Source organism: Acinonyx jubatus, chromosome A1 (assembly GCF_027475565.1).
Source record: "Acinonyx jubatus isolate Ajub_Pintada_27869175 chromosome A1, VMU_Ajub_asm_v1.0, whole genome shotgun sequence".
Taxonomy (NCBI): Eukaryota; Metazoa; Chordata; class Mammalia; order Carnivora; family Felidae; genus Acinonyx; species Acinonyx jubatus.
Genome location: NC_069380.1, coordinates 178245066 through 178262906, shown reverse-complemented (window position 1 = coordinate 178262906; position 17841 = coordinate 178245066). Strand labels below are relative to the sequence as shown.

Below are 17841 nucleotides of genomic sequence, written 5' to 3'. Positions count from 1 at the left end.
AGTCCTTCAAGCCCTCTCTACTCAAAGTATGGTCCAACCAACATCAGGATCACTTGATAGCTTGTTACAAAAGCAAATTCTCAGGTCAGATCCCCCCTTCTCCCCCAACAAACTACTAGATCAGAATCTGCCTTTTAACAAGATCCCTGGTTATTTCATATGCACAGTAAAGTTTGGGAAGCACTGGTCTGGGTAGTGACCATGATCCATCAGAGTTAGCATGCCCAGTGAAATCAATCTAGTCATAATCTCTGGTATAAACTTCCCCATCCTTCCATGGCTTTTGAATTACCATTTTGGGGAATGGAACAGATTCTGTCCATTTGAGTGCCTGGTCCTAAAGAACCAAATCATATGTTCCTCCCCTCTTTCCTTCCTCCAGTCTATGGTCCTCCTGCTTCAGAGTCAGCGTCAGTACATATTTGAGTATGACTCCTCCGACCGTCTCCACGCCGTCACCATGCCCAGTGTCGCCCGGCACAGCATGTCCACCCATACCTCCATTGGCTACATCCGCAACATTTATAATCCCCCTGAAAGCAATGCTTCAGTCATTTTTGACTACAGTGATGATGGCCGCATCCTCAAGACGTCCTTTTTGGGCACTGGGCGTCAGGTATTCTACAAGTATGGGAAACTCTCCAAGCTATCAGAGATTGTCTATGACAGTACTGCTGTCACTTTTGGGTATGATGAGACCACTGGTGTTTTAAAAATGGTCAGTCTCCAGAGTGGAGGTTTCTCCTGCACAATCAGGTACCGGAAGATTGGCCCACTTGTGGACAAGCAGATCTACAGGTTCTCTGAGGAAGGCATGGTCAATGCCAGGTTTGACTACACCTATCATGACAACAGCTTCCGGATTGCAAGCATCAAGCCCGTCATAAGTGAGACTCCCCTTCCTGTTGACCTCTACCGCTATGATGAAATTTCTGGCAAGGTGGAGCATTTTGGCAAGTTTGGAGTCATCTATTATGACATCAACCAGATCATCACCACTGCTGTAATGACCCTCAGCAAACACTTTGACACCCACGGGCGGATCAAGGAAGTCCAGTATGAGATGTTTCGGTCCCTTATGTACTGGATGACGGTGCAGTATGACAGTATGGGAAGGGTGATAAAGAGGGAGCTAAAACTGGGGCCCTATGCTAACACCACAAAGTATACCTATGACTATGATGGAGATGGGCAGCTCCAGAGTGTGGCTGTCAATGACCGCCCAACCTGGCGCTATAGCTATGACCTCAATGGGAACCTCCATTTGCTGAACCCGGGAAATAGTGTGCGCCTTATGCCCCTGCGCTATGATCTCCGGGATAGGATAACCAGACTCGGTGATGTGCAATACAAAATTGATGATGATGGCTATCTGTGCCAGAGAGGGGCTGACATCTTTGAGTATAACTCCAAGGGCCTCCTAACAAGAGCCTACAACAAGGCCAGTGGGTGGAGTGTCCAGTACCGCTACGATGGTGTGGGGCGGCGGGCTTCCTACAAGACCAACCTGGGCCACCACCTGCAGTATTTCTACTCTGACCTTCACAACCCAACCCGCATCACCCATGTCTATAATCACTCCAACTCAGAGATAACCTCACTCTACTATGACCTCCAAGGTCACCTCTTTGCCATGGAGAGCAGCAGTGGGGAGGAGTACTACGTTGCCTCAGATAACACAGGCACTCCTCTGGCTGTGTTCAGCATCAATGGTCTCATGATCAAACAACTGCAGTATACGGCCTATGGGGAGATTTATTATGACTCTAACCCTGACTTCCAGATGGTCATTGGCTTCCATGGTGGACTCTATGATCCCCTGACCAAGCTGGTCCACTTCACTCAGCGTGATTATGATGTGCTGGCAGGACGATGGACCTCTCCAGACTATACCATGTGGAAAAATGTGGGCAAGGAGCCAGCCCCCTTTAATTTGTATATGTTCAAGAGCAACAATCCTCTCAGCAATGAGCTGGATTTGAAGAACTACGTGACAGGTGAGGACTTTACCACCTCATTTGGGCAGTGGCTCCCTGTGGGGTGATTGTCCTGGTAGATTGTCAGGAACTTCAAAAGAAGGTCTTACTTCTGATGACAGGGGAATCCTGGAGAGCTATAAACACTGGTCTGTACAGTATCTAGAACAGTCAAGTGACACCAGTACAGAGCAGTCTTCAGATCTGTTTGAAGATGTCCTGACCATTTTCAAGCCCATTTAGTTGAAATAGCTTTTATAAGAGCCCTTCCTACCCCAAGAGAGGAAAGCAGACTCATGAAGGGGGAAATAATGGGACTCTGGTGTCTGAAATATCTGGTTCAAATTCTCTTCTACTTACAAGCCAAAGGACTTTGAGCTCAGTGTCTTAACTGTCTGAGCTGTAGTTTTCTTCTCTGTGAAAGGCACTAATAAACTAACCCCACGGGGTAACTGCAAGAAGTAAGTGTACTTAATACAGGTAAAGTTTAGTGCCTGGCAAATTTAGACAGTCAATATTCAAAAAAGAGTATCTGCTCATGCTATAACTATTATCTTGACAAATGAAGCATTGAGTAACCATAGGCATGAGATGACTAAGACCCAGTTCCTGACCTCACAACCAGGCTGCCAAGATACAAACACAAACAGCCAATGATAATGCAAAGCAGAATTAAATCTGTGCTACTGTATAGATGTCTGTTACCTATTCAACAAGCATTTGTACAGTGGCATTATGCTAGATTCTAGGGATACAATGATGAACAAGACAAATGCCCTTCTCTCAAAGGGGTGTGTATGTGTGTGTAGATGACTTCAAATTTGAAAACTGTGACACAGTGCACAGAAGGGCCTCATGTCATACTGGGCCTGAAGAATGAAGGGGATTTGGGTTGGCAGATATGAGCTCAAGGCTAAAGAAAGACTATGAACAAAAGTCAAAAGGACATGGGAAGCTTGGAGAAGGGTATGGATAGAGAGGCTGAGGAGGGCAAATAATCTACTTCCTCACGAAAAGTGAGAAATTGGTAAAATGAGCGTCCCTATCCATCCATCCACATACCTCCATCTATCTTCCATCCATTCACCCATTCAACAAATATTTTCATAATATCTAACATAGACTAAGTACCAGAGATGCAGTGGAGAACAAGATAAAGTCCTTATCCTCAGGAAAATAAGAAAATCAGGATGGATGGATGGATAGATGCAAAGAGACCAACTTTCAGCAAGGAAGCCAGGGTCATCTCACCTGTCCATGCGTTATAGAGTAGAAACAGTAAGGACCCCAAGTCCAGGACCCTCCAAGTTCTGGGAAACCCACAGCTCTTGGCCATGAGCCAAGGAGACATCAAACTCAAAAGGTCCTTACCTTCAGGTGACCAGGGGTCACTTGCCCACCCTCAGAAATGGAAGCAGCAACTAGTTGAGCACAGGGCTGCCCTCAGTGTCTCATGCTACAGAAAGATGACCTTAAAGATCAACTTGTGGCCATGTGGTATCTCATTGTCAAGTTCCAGAGCCTTTGAAGTTGAGCCCAGCATTCCCCCTACAACTGAAGCAGCTGGTACCTCTTGAGCACAGGAACTATGGGCCAGCTAGTTCCCTCCTGTTCTCCCCCACCACACCTTATTGAGAGGTCCTGCCATGATCTCTCTTCCCCATGGCTCAGCATGACTTTTATCCCCCATTTCACTGCAGTTTCAAATTAAAGGACCTGTCAGGAAAACATACATATACATATCAGGTAAAAATAAGTGCTATGAGATAAAATAGGATAAGGTTTTAGTCAGAGAATGATGGGAAAGTTCTCCTATATTAAAGGTGCTCACAGAGGGCTGAGGAGACAACATTTGAGCAGAGACCTTTATGAAGAGGTGGAAGGCAAGGAAGAGTGTTTAAGACATAGGAAACAATGAGAATAGGAAGGTAGACCATGCCTATCTTAGCCTTCGGAAAAGAATTCCCTCACCCTCCAGACTGTGCTTCCCAAAGCCCTGGATAACTTAGGGATGAGGCAGCTAGTGTCAAATAAAAAGGAAGCCTTCTCAGAGTGGGCTGAATGGACACTTAGAGCTGCCAAGACCCAAACAAAATCATCCACAGAGCACAGTCAACCTCACTGACCCCCTCAGCTATTTTCCTGGTTCTTCTGAAAAGGACAAAAAAGAATTATCAGAATTTTCTGAAAAGCAATATGCCTTTCCTCATTCCAGTGTTTCATGGAGACTCAATAAATGGGAATCAAAAAACTAAGTCCAACAAAATTGAATCCAGAAACCATTCAAAAGAGTCTAAAATAAAAGGTGGCATTAGAGAAGCACGTGTATAGAGCTGATGTGAACAGTCCAAGCTGGGGAAAGGAGGGCCCAGGCAGAGTCATAGCAGGCACAAGCCCACAACTGCTGCCCATTCAAGATGAGCTGCCCCCTGGAGAGAGGATCCCAGCAGAGAACACCAAATCATTCTCTGCTGTTTGAATGTTGGCTAATCTGTAAACCCCGTCTAAATTAGTCTTAATTTGCCACTTAGGAGACAAGCAGAGTGGTTGAACTTGCCGCTCACAATTTAAGCAGAAGTAATTAAGATGTAGTCAGGAGGAACACAGAGAACAGAACCTTCTCTCTCCAGTGCTCAAAAGAAATCGTTGAATGTTTTGGAAACAGAGCTCTCTGAATGCAAGAGGCAGCTGCTGAGGCTGGGGGGAGGTTCTGCTTCCTCCTGAGAACCAAGTACGAAAGAGGACAGTGTTGAGTGCCCATTAGACATCCAGGCTGGAGCAGAGGTGTAGCCATCCAGAGGGGTGAAAGAAGGCCAGAAGAAGTGGTTCTTTTCCCACCCATGGGCTCCTAAGCAGCACCCTTTCCAACAAGTATTTTTTTAAGGTAATATGTTGACAATTAATATATCTGTGATAAACAGGTATTAGGGGAAAGGATGTAAAAAAAACATACTGGGAGGCAGACTCCCTCCCCCAACAACCTGCAGGGCCTCCGTCTTTTCCAGTTTGGACATCACAGGAAGCTCCTCAGTCCCGAACAAATGGGGACCTGTGCCCATCCCCATGTCTGGCCTGTAATTTAGGCCTGTTCATTCCGATGTTAGAACCCTAGGTACACCTCAAGACCCCAGTTTTGGCCTTGCTCCTCACTTCCTGTGTGACTTGGATGAGATCTTCAACTTTCTGAGGCTTTATTTCTTCATCAGCAAAAGGGTGATAATAGCGCCCACCCCATGGGGCTATGAAAAGTAAATGAGTCCTGAAGTGTGAAATGCCTAGCGCAGTGCTAAGGCTCATAAAGGATAGGGATGTATTTGTTATTTACAGGCAGCCACAAACGTGGTGGAGTTCATAGGTGAAGAGTGGAGATGCCACCTTTGCATAATTTTCTAAGGAATGTGGGGAGGGGTCTCCAGATCCACCCTGAAACAGATCCAAACTCTGGCCTGAGTGGCACTGGTTCGGCAAACCTGAAGCCCCAGACAGATGTGAGCTAAGCAAATGTCCTAGGTGTCATCCGCCATGACTTGTATTTTCTTTCCACCCTTTCTTCTCCCTGGCGGGTCTGTGGGCTCACAAACCTCAGGCATCTGTGAGGATGATAGGGTTTTGTGGAGTTTAATTTCCCTAAGTGAAGAGGGAGGCGCAACCTCTTTCTCACATTACCCTCTTCTCAGATCTACACTTAACACCTAAGATGCTGTTCTGACAGTGTTTTCAGAGACAGACAGTATGCTCCGTGGCCCCAACATAATCACGTACTCTGAAGAACATGAGAGAAGGACAGTAATGAGCCATTAGGAGCGTCCACCTCGCTGGCTCCTGCCCCAGTGGCTCCCTCTCTACAGACTATTTAAGGAGACCGTCACCAGATAACACTAATTACTCCAAAAAGGAAGAGGGGTGTTTGTGTGGTGCTGAAAGCGCCTTCTAGCAGAATGGAGGAGATGAGAATGTGAATAAACATTTCAGAATAGGTTTAGACTCCGAAACTAAGCCACGTTAGAAACTTTAAGGAAAGAAAAAGAAGGTAGATGACTTGTGCTATGGATGTTCATGGGAGTGGCCATTAAAGTTTCCAGTCTCAAAGGCAGGGGGTTCTCAACATCATCTCCTGAGTACTAAGGAGGGATCCCTGCAGTGAAAAGATCAGGATGGGGAGAGTCTTTGAGAGCAAGACTTCTCATGCCTTTCTGGGAATTCCCCACATACCCTATGTACCCCTGATGAAAGAGAGGATGATTTTATATGGTGCACAGATGAGGTATTAAAGAACATGGAAACACAGATGAGGAAAGTTCGCCTCTTTAGTGCTTTTTATTCTTCCAATCCAGTCTAGGAAAGAGTCTCCACCCAATGCTGGTGTGTACTTCACACCTCATTAACACTTCCAATCTCCCCCTTTTAACGGAGAGAGCAGGTCTGAGACTTCCCTCAGGTAACAAAAATCCTTCTCTAATTTAATTGCATGGCTTTGTTTTCTTTAATTTTACAGTTATTCTGTTTGCATCAAGTGAGTCGGCTTTCCCATTTATGATAGTAACATAAAGTTTCTTTTTTAAAATGGACTTAAGTGAGGGCACCTGGGTGGTTCTGTCAGTTAAGCATTCAACTCGATTTCAGCCAACATCATGATCCCATGGTTTGTGGATTCAAGCCCTGAATTGGGCTCTGTGCTGACAGCATGGTGCCTGCTTGAGATTCTCTCTCTACCCCTCCCCATTTACCTGCGTGCTGTCAAGTTTGTTTATTTTTGGGGGGGGGGGGGGGGAAGAGGGTCATGCATGCACATGATGGGGGAGGGGCAGAGAGAGAAGGGGACAGAAAGAGGATCCAAAGCCAGCTCTGCACTGACAGAACACCCAATGCAAGCCTCAAACTCAGAAACCATGAGATCATGTCCTAAGCAGAAGTTGGATGCTCAACCAACTGAGCCACCCAGGTGCCCCTAAGTTTATTTATTTTGAGGGAAGCCTGGGTGGCTCAGTTAGTTGAGCGTCTAACTCTTGATTTTTGACTCAGGTCATGATCTCACAGTTTTATGAGTTTGACCCCCACATCAGGCTCTGTGCTGACAGCACAGAACCTACTTGGGATTCTCCCTCACTCTCTGCCCCTCCCCTGCTCATGCTCTGTCTCTCTCAAAATAAATAAACTTGAATGAATAAACAAACATTAGAAACTAAAAATAAAATGGGCTTAAATGGAACAGGCAGATTTGTTTTTTCAATCAGTAACTAAATACCTGGATATGGCAAAACAATTGCACTGAGTAACCATGAATATCCAAAGTGGGGAAATTTATCCTCCACAGCAGCCAGCACCTAGCTTGCACAGAATAGGTGCTCTGTAAATATAGGATCATTGCTGGATTAGAGACAGGCTTCTCTCTGCTTGATGCAAACACACTTCTTAAGGCAACTGCAAATCTGTATTCTTAAATGACTTTTATATGGGCTATCCCTAACAGAGTAGTTACCAAGTTATTGAAGGAACTAGTCTGTGCCCAAGGATGATGGATGGACTGTGGATCCCAGATTCCCTCTCATCAGAAGGTTCTTTTATGCCTATATATTTAGTAGCAAAGCTAACATTAAAACCCTCACAGCAGTCCCAGGGCAGGAAGTCTTCTTAACCTCTTCAGAAGTATGCTCTTAGGTACCATTAGTTCCTCTGTCAAACTTACACTAGTCAGGGCAGCTTTTGCCACATACATTCAGTGTTCTTTCATTCATTCACTCCATGGAAACTTACCGATCACCTATTTTGTGCCAGGCATTATCATAGGACCTGGGAGGGCATCAGTGGATAAAACAAAGCTTTTACCTCCCTGCCCGGAAGGAAATTACATTCTGAGAGAGACAAACAGTAAACAATAAGTACACAAATGATACAGCGTGTTAGAATGTGATTACTTTAGGGACAGAGGGGTGGAGACAATGAACAGAGTAAGGGGACTTGGCATTGCTGGTGGTGGAGAAGGGGGACAGATTTTAAATGTGGTGGTTGGGTTTGTCTTATTGAAGAGGCAACATTTGAACAAGACTTAAAAGAGGTCAGAAAGCCAGAAAATACTTTTAGGGAAGTACACTCTGGGCAGAGGAGTTTGTTGATGCAAAGCCCCCAAGATGAGTGTGTGCCTGACATGTTCAAGAAACAGCATCAAGGCTGGAGCTGTGTGAGCAAGGAAGAGAAAGGGAGAACCTGAGGTCCAACAGATAATGAGTGCCCTTATAGACCAGTAGGAAGACTTTGGCTTCTTCACTGAGAAAAAAAGGGGGTTTCCTGGAGTGTTCTCAGCAGAGGCATGGCATGGTCTACTCCAGGTTTAAAGGCTCGTTCTGGGAGCACCTAGGTGGCTCATTTGATTGAATGTCCGACTCGTGATTTCAGCTCAGGTCATCATCCCAGGGTCATGGGATTGAGCTCCACATCAGGCTCTGCATTAAGCATGGAGCCTGCTTGGGTTTCTCCCTCTGTCTCCCTCTGCCCCTCTCTCCTGCTTATGCTCTCTCACTTCTCTCTTTCTAAAATAAAAAAATAAAATAAAGCCTGGTTCTGTCTTATCTGCTATGCTGGTAAGACATTGTGGGGCAGCAAGATGGAAGCAGGGAGGCCACTTAGAAGTCCAGGTGAGGGATGATGGGCCAAGGTCAAGGTGGTGAAGTGACAAGAAATGGACACAGATTCTGGGTCTGTTTTAAAAGCAAAAGTAGAGGATTTCACCCTTTACTCGGCAATTCAGCAATTTCACACCTAAGTTTGTATATAAGCAAGAGAACTGAAAATGGGTTTTCAAACAAAAATCTGTGAGTAAAACCTACCCAGATATCCATTAACTGATGAATGGATAAAGAAAATGTGGTATATACAAACAATGGAATATTATTAGCCATAAAAAGAAATGAACTATTGGTACATGCTACAACAAGGATGAACCTTGAATACATTAAGTGAAAGAAGCCAGACACAAAAGGTCACATATTGTATGATTGCGTTTATAAGAAATGTCCAGAATAGGCAAATGCACAGAGATAGAAAGCAGTTTGGTGGTGGTCAGGGACTGAGGGGAAAGAAGAATGTAGAATGACTGCTAATAGGTATAAGGCTTCTTTTTGAGGTGATGAAAATGTTCTGGAATTAAAGAGTAATGATGGTTGTACAACATTGTGGATATACTAGAAGCCACTGAACTCTGCACTTTAAAATGATTAAAATGATGAATTTTATGTTATGTGAATATTACCTCAATAAAAAAAAAGTAGAGGATTTATCAGTAGATTTAGATGTGGAAAGCAAGGAAAAGAAAGGAGTTAAGGATGGTAGCTGGAAGGATGGAGTGGCCATTATCTGGGATGGAAAAGTCTGTGACGGGACAGGTTTGGGGAGGAAGATCAGGGGTTCAGTTTTGGACAAAATTTTGAAATGTAATTAGATATATTAGTTTAGAGTTCAAGGAGAGACACAGGATGGAGATAAAAATTTTGGAGTCAGCATCAGCATTTAGATGGTAGCTAGGGCCCTAAGGATGGATAAGATCACCATGTTTGTGAGAGTAGATAGAGTGGAGATGTTCAGAGACTGAGTCTAGGGCATTCCAACATTAAAGAGATCAGGAGGGGGAAACTGGGTGGCTCAGTCAGTTAAGCGTTTGACTTCAGCTCAGGTCATGATCTCGCAGTCCATGAGTTCAAGCCCCACAACCAGCTCTGACAGCTCAGAGCCTGGACCCTGCTTCAGATTCTGTGTCTCCCTCTCTCTCTGCCCCTCCCCACCTCACACTCTCTCTCTCAAAAACAAATGAACATTAAAAATTTTTTTAAAAAAGAGATCATGAGGCAGATGAGGAGGAACCAAGAAGGGACAAAGAATGGCTACCACAGTAGGAGAAGGACAAGCAAGTGAATGTGTTGGCCAGAAAGTCAAGCATTCAACCTGTCAAATATTTCTGATAAGTCAAATAAGATAAGGACCCAAGATTAATATATGACTTAGCAACATGGAGGTCATTCATGACCTTAACAAGAGTTGGTTCAGTGGAATAGTTGGGGACAAAGTCTGGTTCAAAGGAGAATAGGAAACAAGAAGTGGAAAGAATTATTTTGATCTTGAGAAGTTTTTATCAAGGAGGGTGAAAGAAAAGATGGTAGCAAATGGGAGAATAGGGACAATAAATTTATTTTTATATAATTTTTATTATAAATTTTAATATAAATATTTGAGAGAAAGAGAGAGCATGGATGCATAAGGAGGAGAAAGGCAGAGAGAGGAAGAGAGAGAGAATCCCAAGCAGGCTCCATGCTGTCAGTGCAGAGCCCAACATGGGGCTCCATCTCACAAACCATGATATCATGACCTGAGCCGAAATCAAGAGTCAGACACTTAACCAACTGAGCCACCAGGTGCCCCAGGAATTTCTTTTAAGGTGGACATTTGGTAGCATTTTTGTATGCTGACAGGGTTGATCCATTGGAAGAGGGAATAATTTGGTGCTATGGGGAAGAGAGAGAGAGTTGCTGGAGTGATATCCTTGGGTGGGCAAGAAAAGATGCTACCAACTGCACACACGGAGGGTTGACTTTAACAGCTCATCTAGATTAACAAGAAAAAGGTGGGAAATACGGGTACTGATTCTGGAAGGCCAGTAAATGTGATGAGAGTTTAGGGGAATTCCCCTCTGGCTGCATCAGGGTGTTTTTGTTTTTGTTTTCAGAATAGGAAACAATGTCAGCTGCTCTAGTGAGAAGGGAAAGCAGATGTTGAGGGTGTTAGGGGAGAGGAGAAATGTAACATCACCCAGCAGAATGGGAGATTGACTGATGGAGGAAGGGAATATTGTCAGGCAGCAGGAAGGCACAATTGAGGTTCACGGTCAAGAATCTAAAGGGACACCAGTCAGTGTAGTTAAGTTTGTTTCTCCAGACATATTCAGCTGCACAGGTCCAAATAAGGAATGGGCAAACATGTGGATTTAACCAAAATTGTGATTTTCACCGAGCAAGTGATAAAGTGAGAACGGGACACAGGATCTGGGAATATATGCAAGGAATGATTCTAATGATTGGCTATGGATATGTGCTAGGTAAGAAAAAAGAACAACATGATGAGGAACAGGGACAAGAAGCTCAGGAGGTTTTGAAGGTCCCAGGGAGGGGGAGAGAGGATCAAGGAGCATGGGTGTCAGGTTACAAAATGAGTAAACTAGAAAGGAGTCCAGGTGGTGGTCAGAGGGTGATGTGCATGATTGAGATAATGGTAGATCAGAATCATTGGTGATGACAGGGTCCAGAGGATGAATATGGGGGTTGGGGGAGGGGGCATCGAAGGAATGAAGAGGCCAGAATGTTGGAAGGATTAATCCTTATATAACGAAGTCACTAAGAACGAATTTAGAAACAGGTGGAGAGAAGGACAGTGGAGCAGGAAATCACCAAGAAATTGCAGGTGAGTGAGTGGCTCAGGGGTCAGTAATGACTGCAACAAGGAGCACTTGTACCTCCAGGCCCAGCAACGGTAGGAGAAGTGGAGAGACATAGGGCATGATGTTGGGGTGCCCATTATAAACAGGGATAAGGAGCATAAAAGGGAGATTCCTGCTGGGCTCCAGGCCGATGCCATGGGTGAGACTTTGAGTGCTCAAGGGATTCATGTCCCAGGCTCTCTGCTGATCACTGTGGAAGGAGACAAGGCAGCCTGAGGGCCTCGGTCTTACTCTGAGAGCCTGAATCATTCAATGGACAGCAGGACCATGGGGCAAGAGATAGAATTCCCAAAACAAGGGACTCAGTCATGACCCTGGCAGGGGAAGGGAAGTCTTACTCTGGGCATGCAAGAGCACTCTCCTGGCCTCTCTCTGAAGAGTAGGTACCTGAAAAAAAGGGTCTCAGGAGCCAGAAGACTTTGGGCCTTCCATATACCTTTGGAACACCCTTTCTATAAAAAGCCAGCCTCAGGGCAGCCTCCTACCCCTGCCAATGTCTTACGTAGTGTTAATAATCATCACTTATCCATCTAGTTGATCATTGTATGTCCATCTTCCAAACACATTAACTGGCCTATCACAGATGCCTCCTTAAATACTTGCCAAGTGAAGGAGTTCATATTTATTGAGCTATCTATGTCCCAGGCACTGTGACAAGTCCTTTACATGGATTTCTCCTTCAACTTTCACAACAACCCAACAACACTGGCCTAGCTATCATCCCAATTCACATCTGAAGAACCTGAAACTTAGAGAGGGGCAGGAACTTACCCAAGGTCACAAAGTAAGGGGAATCAAAACTAGATCTTCCGCCAGCACTGGCCTCCTACATCACCACATGGGGTTATCAAGTGACCAAGGTTGGAAGAACATCCTTCCTAGGACCCATGTAAAGCAGCTCTGGGTCCAGACCAGGAGACCTTCACAAGCTTTTGCCTGCTGGACTCCACACCCAACCACCCATTTTGTTTTGTTCTCTCCCCAAGATCCTCAACTGCTTTCCATCCATCATGATTCAGAAATCTTTATTTTTGTTTCCACCATAGATGTGAAAAGCTGGCTTGTGATGTTTGGATTTCAGCTTAGCAACATAATTCCTGGCTTCCCAAGAGCCAAAATGTATTTCGTGCCTCCTCCCTATGAATTGTCAGAGAGTCAAGCCAGTGAGAATGGACAGGTAAGCGGAGGTTCCTGCCAAGAATATGAATTATTGTCCTCATTCCCTGTTGCAGACAGAACCGCATGGGAGCCAAGGGCACATCAGTAGGGGAGGAAAACATCAGAGCTGGGTATAAAAAGGTGCCTGAAACATTGTGACTTCCCAGGAAAGCGAATGTCAGGGCTATCACCTGTCTGGTGCAGCAAATATTTCTTCCCAACCTCAATTATGACCTTAATTGTGGTATCATTATCTGTTCAGGATATACCCTTGAGTCACTCCTTGATTAACAATAGCACCGAGAAACCTAGTAGCAACCTACCATCTGCACTGCCTATAAGATCATAACCCTTTTGGCTTTTATGGGACATAATATAACTGTGGTTTGCAGTTTCTATCCCATTAAAGAACATTTTTATGCCTGACATAAAACCTCAGCATTTTATGGCCCAAATGTATACAGATTGAGTTTTCAGAACATAATTTGTGCTTGGGTCTTTCAGTGATGACCGAGAGGTGGTCAGTTTCCATTTGGGTGCTGCGGAGATACTGGCACGGTCAGACAGGAGGGGTGGGCAACAGTGTTCAGATAACCCCTGTTACAGAACAGTGCCCAGCAACATAAAAGTCTGAAAGGTCTCAGCTGCTCTGAATAATCATCCACACTGTGTAACTAGAGAGAGACAAGGAGGAGCTGGTGGGTAATTGAGAACAACGTCCTCTCAGCTCTGCCCTTCGGGGACCACTCAGTGGATGAATAGCCATCATTTCTCTCATTTATCTAAGTGCTGTTACCTCCCAAACACAGCCTCTTCCATTATCCCAGCCTGTCCCCCAACCACCAATTGAGAGGAGTTGTAATTTGTGAGTAGAGAGCTCAAGGCCAAGGAGATAATGGTGATTTCGTCCCTCTGCAGAACTGGGGCTAGGATCCAAAGCAAATGACTCAAAGCCCAGGGATATTCCCTCTGGCCCACAATGCCAGAACCTCTTAGTCTGGTGCTTCTGAAACATTAATATGCACACAAACCACCTAGGGTATGCCTCGTTAAGATGTAGCTTCTGACTCAGTAGGCCTGGAGTAAGGCCTGAGATTCTGCTTTTCTAACAAGGCAGGTCCCGGCGATTCTTCTGCTGCTAGCCATGCTTTGAGTAGCAAGGTCTTAACCCAAGGAAGTTAATGAATGCTCAGGGCATTGGCCTCGAAAAAAATCTAGGTCACAGCAGCAGGGTTCATAGCTTCTCAAACAAACACCCTGCCCTACAGGTCAGGATAGTCCTGGGTCTGAAGTGTGCAAGGCAGCTGCCAAACCATCTGAGGGCAGAGTGACTCTCTCTTCTCTAATAATGGAGAGACATGGTAAGTGGGTAGGCCTGGGTATAGATGTCAGCAAGGTGGCAAACCTCTGTACTGTCTTTTTAGTTAGGGTCACAGTTACAAGGCGGACAGGTCACACCATCAGAGCACTGGGAACCAGCCAGCCTCTGCTAGTTTCAAAAGGTAGGACGTATTAGCTGGCATCATTACAGATAGAAGACTAGTTCTTACAGGGAGTCCAAGCATTCCCCTTTCTGAGCCTTTTTTTAATGAGCTTCTTGGCCCATGTAAAGAGCTGCCCAGACCATCATCTCAGCCTTCTGTGTTTTCTTCTGCCCACAGCTCATTACAGGTGTCCAGCAGACAACTGAGAGGCATAATCAGGCCTTCATGGCTCTGGAAGGGCAAGTTATCTCAAAAAAGCTCCATGCCAACATCCGAGAGAAAGCAGGCCACTGGTTTGCCACCACCACACCCATCATCGGCAAAGGCGTCATGTTTGCCATCAAAGAAGGACAAGTGACTACCGGCGTGTCCAGCATTGCCAGCGAGGACAGCCGCAAGGTGGCTTCCGTGCTGAACAATGCCTATTACCTGGACAAGATGCACTACAGCATTGAAGGCAAGGACACCCACTACTTTGTGAAGATTGGCTCAGCCGATGGTGATCTGGTCACGCTGGGCACCACCATAGGCCGCAAGGTGCTAGAGAGCGGGGTGAACGTGACCGTGTCGCAGCCCACACTGCTGGTCAACGGCAGGACTCGAAGGTTCACCAACATTGAATTCCAGTACTCCACACTGCTGCTCAGTATCCGCTACGGCCTCACCCCCGACACCCTGGACGAAGAGAAGGCCCGCGTCCTGGACCAGGCGAGACAGAGGGCCCTGGGCACTGCCTGGGCCAAGGAGCAGCAGAAAGCCAGGGATGGGCGAGAGGGGAGCCGCCTGTGGACTGAGGGCGAGAAGCAGCAGCTCCTGAGCACGGGACGTGTGCAAGGTTATGAGGGGTATTACGTGCTTCCTGTAGAGCAATACCCAGAGCTTGCAGACAGTAGCAGCAACATCCAGTTTTTAAGACAGAATGAGATGGGAAAGAGGTAACAAAATAATCTGCTGCCATTCCCTGTCTGGATGGCTTGGCGGGAGTAACTGTTATCTCCTCTCCTAAGGAGATGAAGACCTAACAGGGGCACTAAGGCCGGGCTGCTTTAGGATACCAAGTGGCAAGGAAGCTCACATTTTTTGAGTTCAAATGCTACTATCTAAGCAAGAAGTCCCACATCCTGAAGTAGACTAAAGCCTGGCTGAAAATTCTGAGGAAAACAAAACAAACGAATGAATGAACAAACACACAAAATGTTTCAAGTTCCCCTAAAATATGACCCACTTGTTCTGGGTCTACACAGGAAAAAAAAAAAAAAAAAAAAAAAAGATGTGAAATGTCTAAAAGGAACAAGAGAACAGAAAAAACAAAACAACACAAAAAAAAAAACAAAAAACAAAACACGTACACACGACTGAAAAACAAAGACGTGAAGACAAGAAGGCCTCCTATTCTATTACCTCACTCATCCACACGTGAGCGACGCAGACACATCCACCAGGGCCAGCGTCACAGACCAGCTGAGGAAATCGATTCAGACTGCTTGTTGGACAAATACCACAGACGTTTTCGTTTCAACCAGTACAGGTGCATTGAAAACACGACTTTGGGGGTGATTTGTGTGTAGCGACCGGGGAGGGGGGGATACAAGTGAAACAGTGAGCACTGGAAATACTTTTTAAAGAAAGAAAAAAAAAAACTAAAAACACACACACACAAAAGGAAATTACTATCAAAAAATCAAAGCGAGATAATACCGTTCAGCACTTAACTCTCAGGTCCCAACTTAGTCCGGCCTGAGTTAATTTATTTGAGCGCAGAGTGTACAATTTAATTCAAAATGGTGGCTATAATCACTACAGATAAATTTCATACTCTTTTGTCTTTGAAGATTCCATTGTGGACAGTAATACGCAGTTACAGGGTGTAGTCTGTTTAGATTCCGTAGTTCGTGGGTATCAGTTGCAGTAGAGGTGTGGCATTGTGACACTCTTGCTAATGGGCACCACTTCAGATCACCCTGTACATACATAAGCCTCAAGGCACAATCACCGTTTCAGATTTTAAATTATTAGTGTGTTTGTTTGGTCCAGAAACTGAGACAATCACATGACAGTCACCATGAGGAGAGAAAATAAAAAATTAAAAAAAAAAAAAAACACAAAAAATAAAAAATAAAAAAAAAAGTCTAATAAGAACTTTGGTACAGGAACTTTTTTGTAATATACATGTATGAATTGTTCATCGAGTTTTTATATTAATTTTAATTTGCTGCTAAGCAAAGACTAGGGACAGGCAAAGATAATTTATGGCAAAGTGTTTAAATTGTTTATACATAAATAAAGTCTCTAAAACTCCTGTGGACACTGGTCTTCTGTGGAAATGCTTTGAGGTGAGGAAAATGTAAAGGCTGATGGAGGAAAAGGGAGCTTCCTAGACATACAGGCTGAGCTGGTATTTCAAACTTTGGGAGGAACTTTTGTTAGAAGGCAGCTCAATGCTCCCCAAACTGCTCTGAGTGCTAGAATGATCTCTGCCTACATCTGCAGCCCCCTTTTCTGCATGGATCAGAAGTGAGGAAAGTCTGGGCCTGGGGCTGGATCCATGCATGGGTGGGTCCCTCCAGCCCTCAAGGGACAGTCAGGCTTCTTTCTCCCTGATGCCACATTCTACTTCCAGGAAGTGCTGACAGGAAGTGAGGGCAAACCCTCTCACCTCACTGGGAGATGTGCATGTATTTGTGTGTGTTTATATTTTCTTCCAGATTAATTTACTCCCATATTTGCACACTTGGGGCAACCCAAATAAGGAGAACACTTATGATTTGGATGAATTTTCTTCCACCAAGGCCACAGAGGAATACCATAATCAATAGCTAATATTTATTGATGCTTACTAATGCCAAGAACAGTGCTAAGTGCTCTGCACACAATATTTTCATTTAATCCTCACCTTTCATTCATTCAGCAACATTATAGAGAGAGCTTGTCATGTGCCAGGTCCTGTGCTAAGTTCTGGGGATAAAGGAGGTGGGCAGGCATAAACATGGGTCCTCGCCTCTTGAAACTAAGGGCCAAGGATGTAAACAGATGATAGTCAAATCATTACACTAAGCAGTGAAAATGGCAGGGGTACTAAGCGCCAAGAAGGATAGATGTATAAAGCTATGGAAGCACATTACTGGAGAGGTGACCTAGAGTGAGAACATCACAGAAGTTGCTGGGGGCTGAAAGAGTTAACCAGGTGAAGAGACTGAAAAGCATTCCAGACCTAGGGAACAGAATATCCAAAGGATCTGTGGTGAGATAGTCTGAACTCAAAAGAGGTTAGCAGGAACCGGAAGATGCACAGATTAAAAAGAAAAAAACCCTTCAGTCTTTCTTTCATTAAAAACAAGAGGGAGTCTTTTCATAAACAAGTGCTCTGGACACAGTATGGCTGACGTGGTCATCTGTGTGAGGTGAAGGAGAAGGCTGGCGGCCACTGACCTGATATGAAGGCATTTGGGATTTCAGAAGGAAATGGAAGTGCATTGAGTGGCTGGATTGCAAGGACAAGCTCCTGGTAGCATTCATTCTGCAGGTGAGGAAACTAAAGCCAATTATCCACAGCCAGTAAGTGGTGGAATAAGATTCAAGCCTAGCTGTGGCTGACTTCAAGGCCTCCCCAGGAGGTCTAGGGAGGACACCACCGAAACCCTTCCAGTGCTTCGAGTCACTGCTGCCTTCCCAGTCATCCAGCCAGGCCAGGGGTGGTTTCCCCAGACAGAAGGAAAGGGAGAGAGAGGCAAGGCTGGCCTGC

At 45.1% G+C, this 17841-nt stretch overlaps 1 protein-coding gene across 1 annotated transcript in view; it reads left to right on the top strand.

Moving 5' to 3' along the window:
- TENM2 (teneurin transmembrane protein 2) overlaps positions 1–16404 on the top strand; it is a 982382-nt gene extending 965978 nt beyond the window's left edge. Inside the window, exons 29-31 of the mRNA XM_053222896.1 lie at positions 383–1997; positions 12504–12634; positions 14277–16404. Of these exons, the coding sequence (XP_053078871.1) occupies positions 383–1997; positions 12504–12634; positions 14277–15038 (2508 nt within the window). The 3' untranslated portion in view covers positions 15039–16404. The remainder of the gene's footprint in view (positions 1–382; positions 1998–12503; positions 12635–14276) is intronic.
- The last annotated feature ends 1437 nt before the right edge of the window (positions 16405–17841 follow it).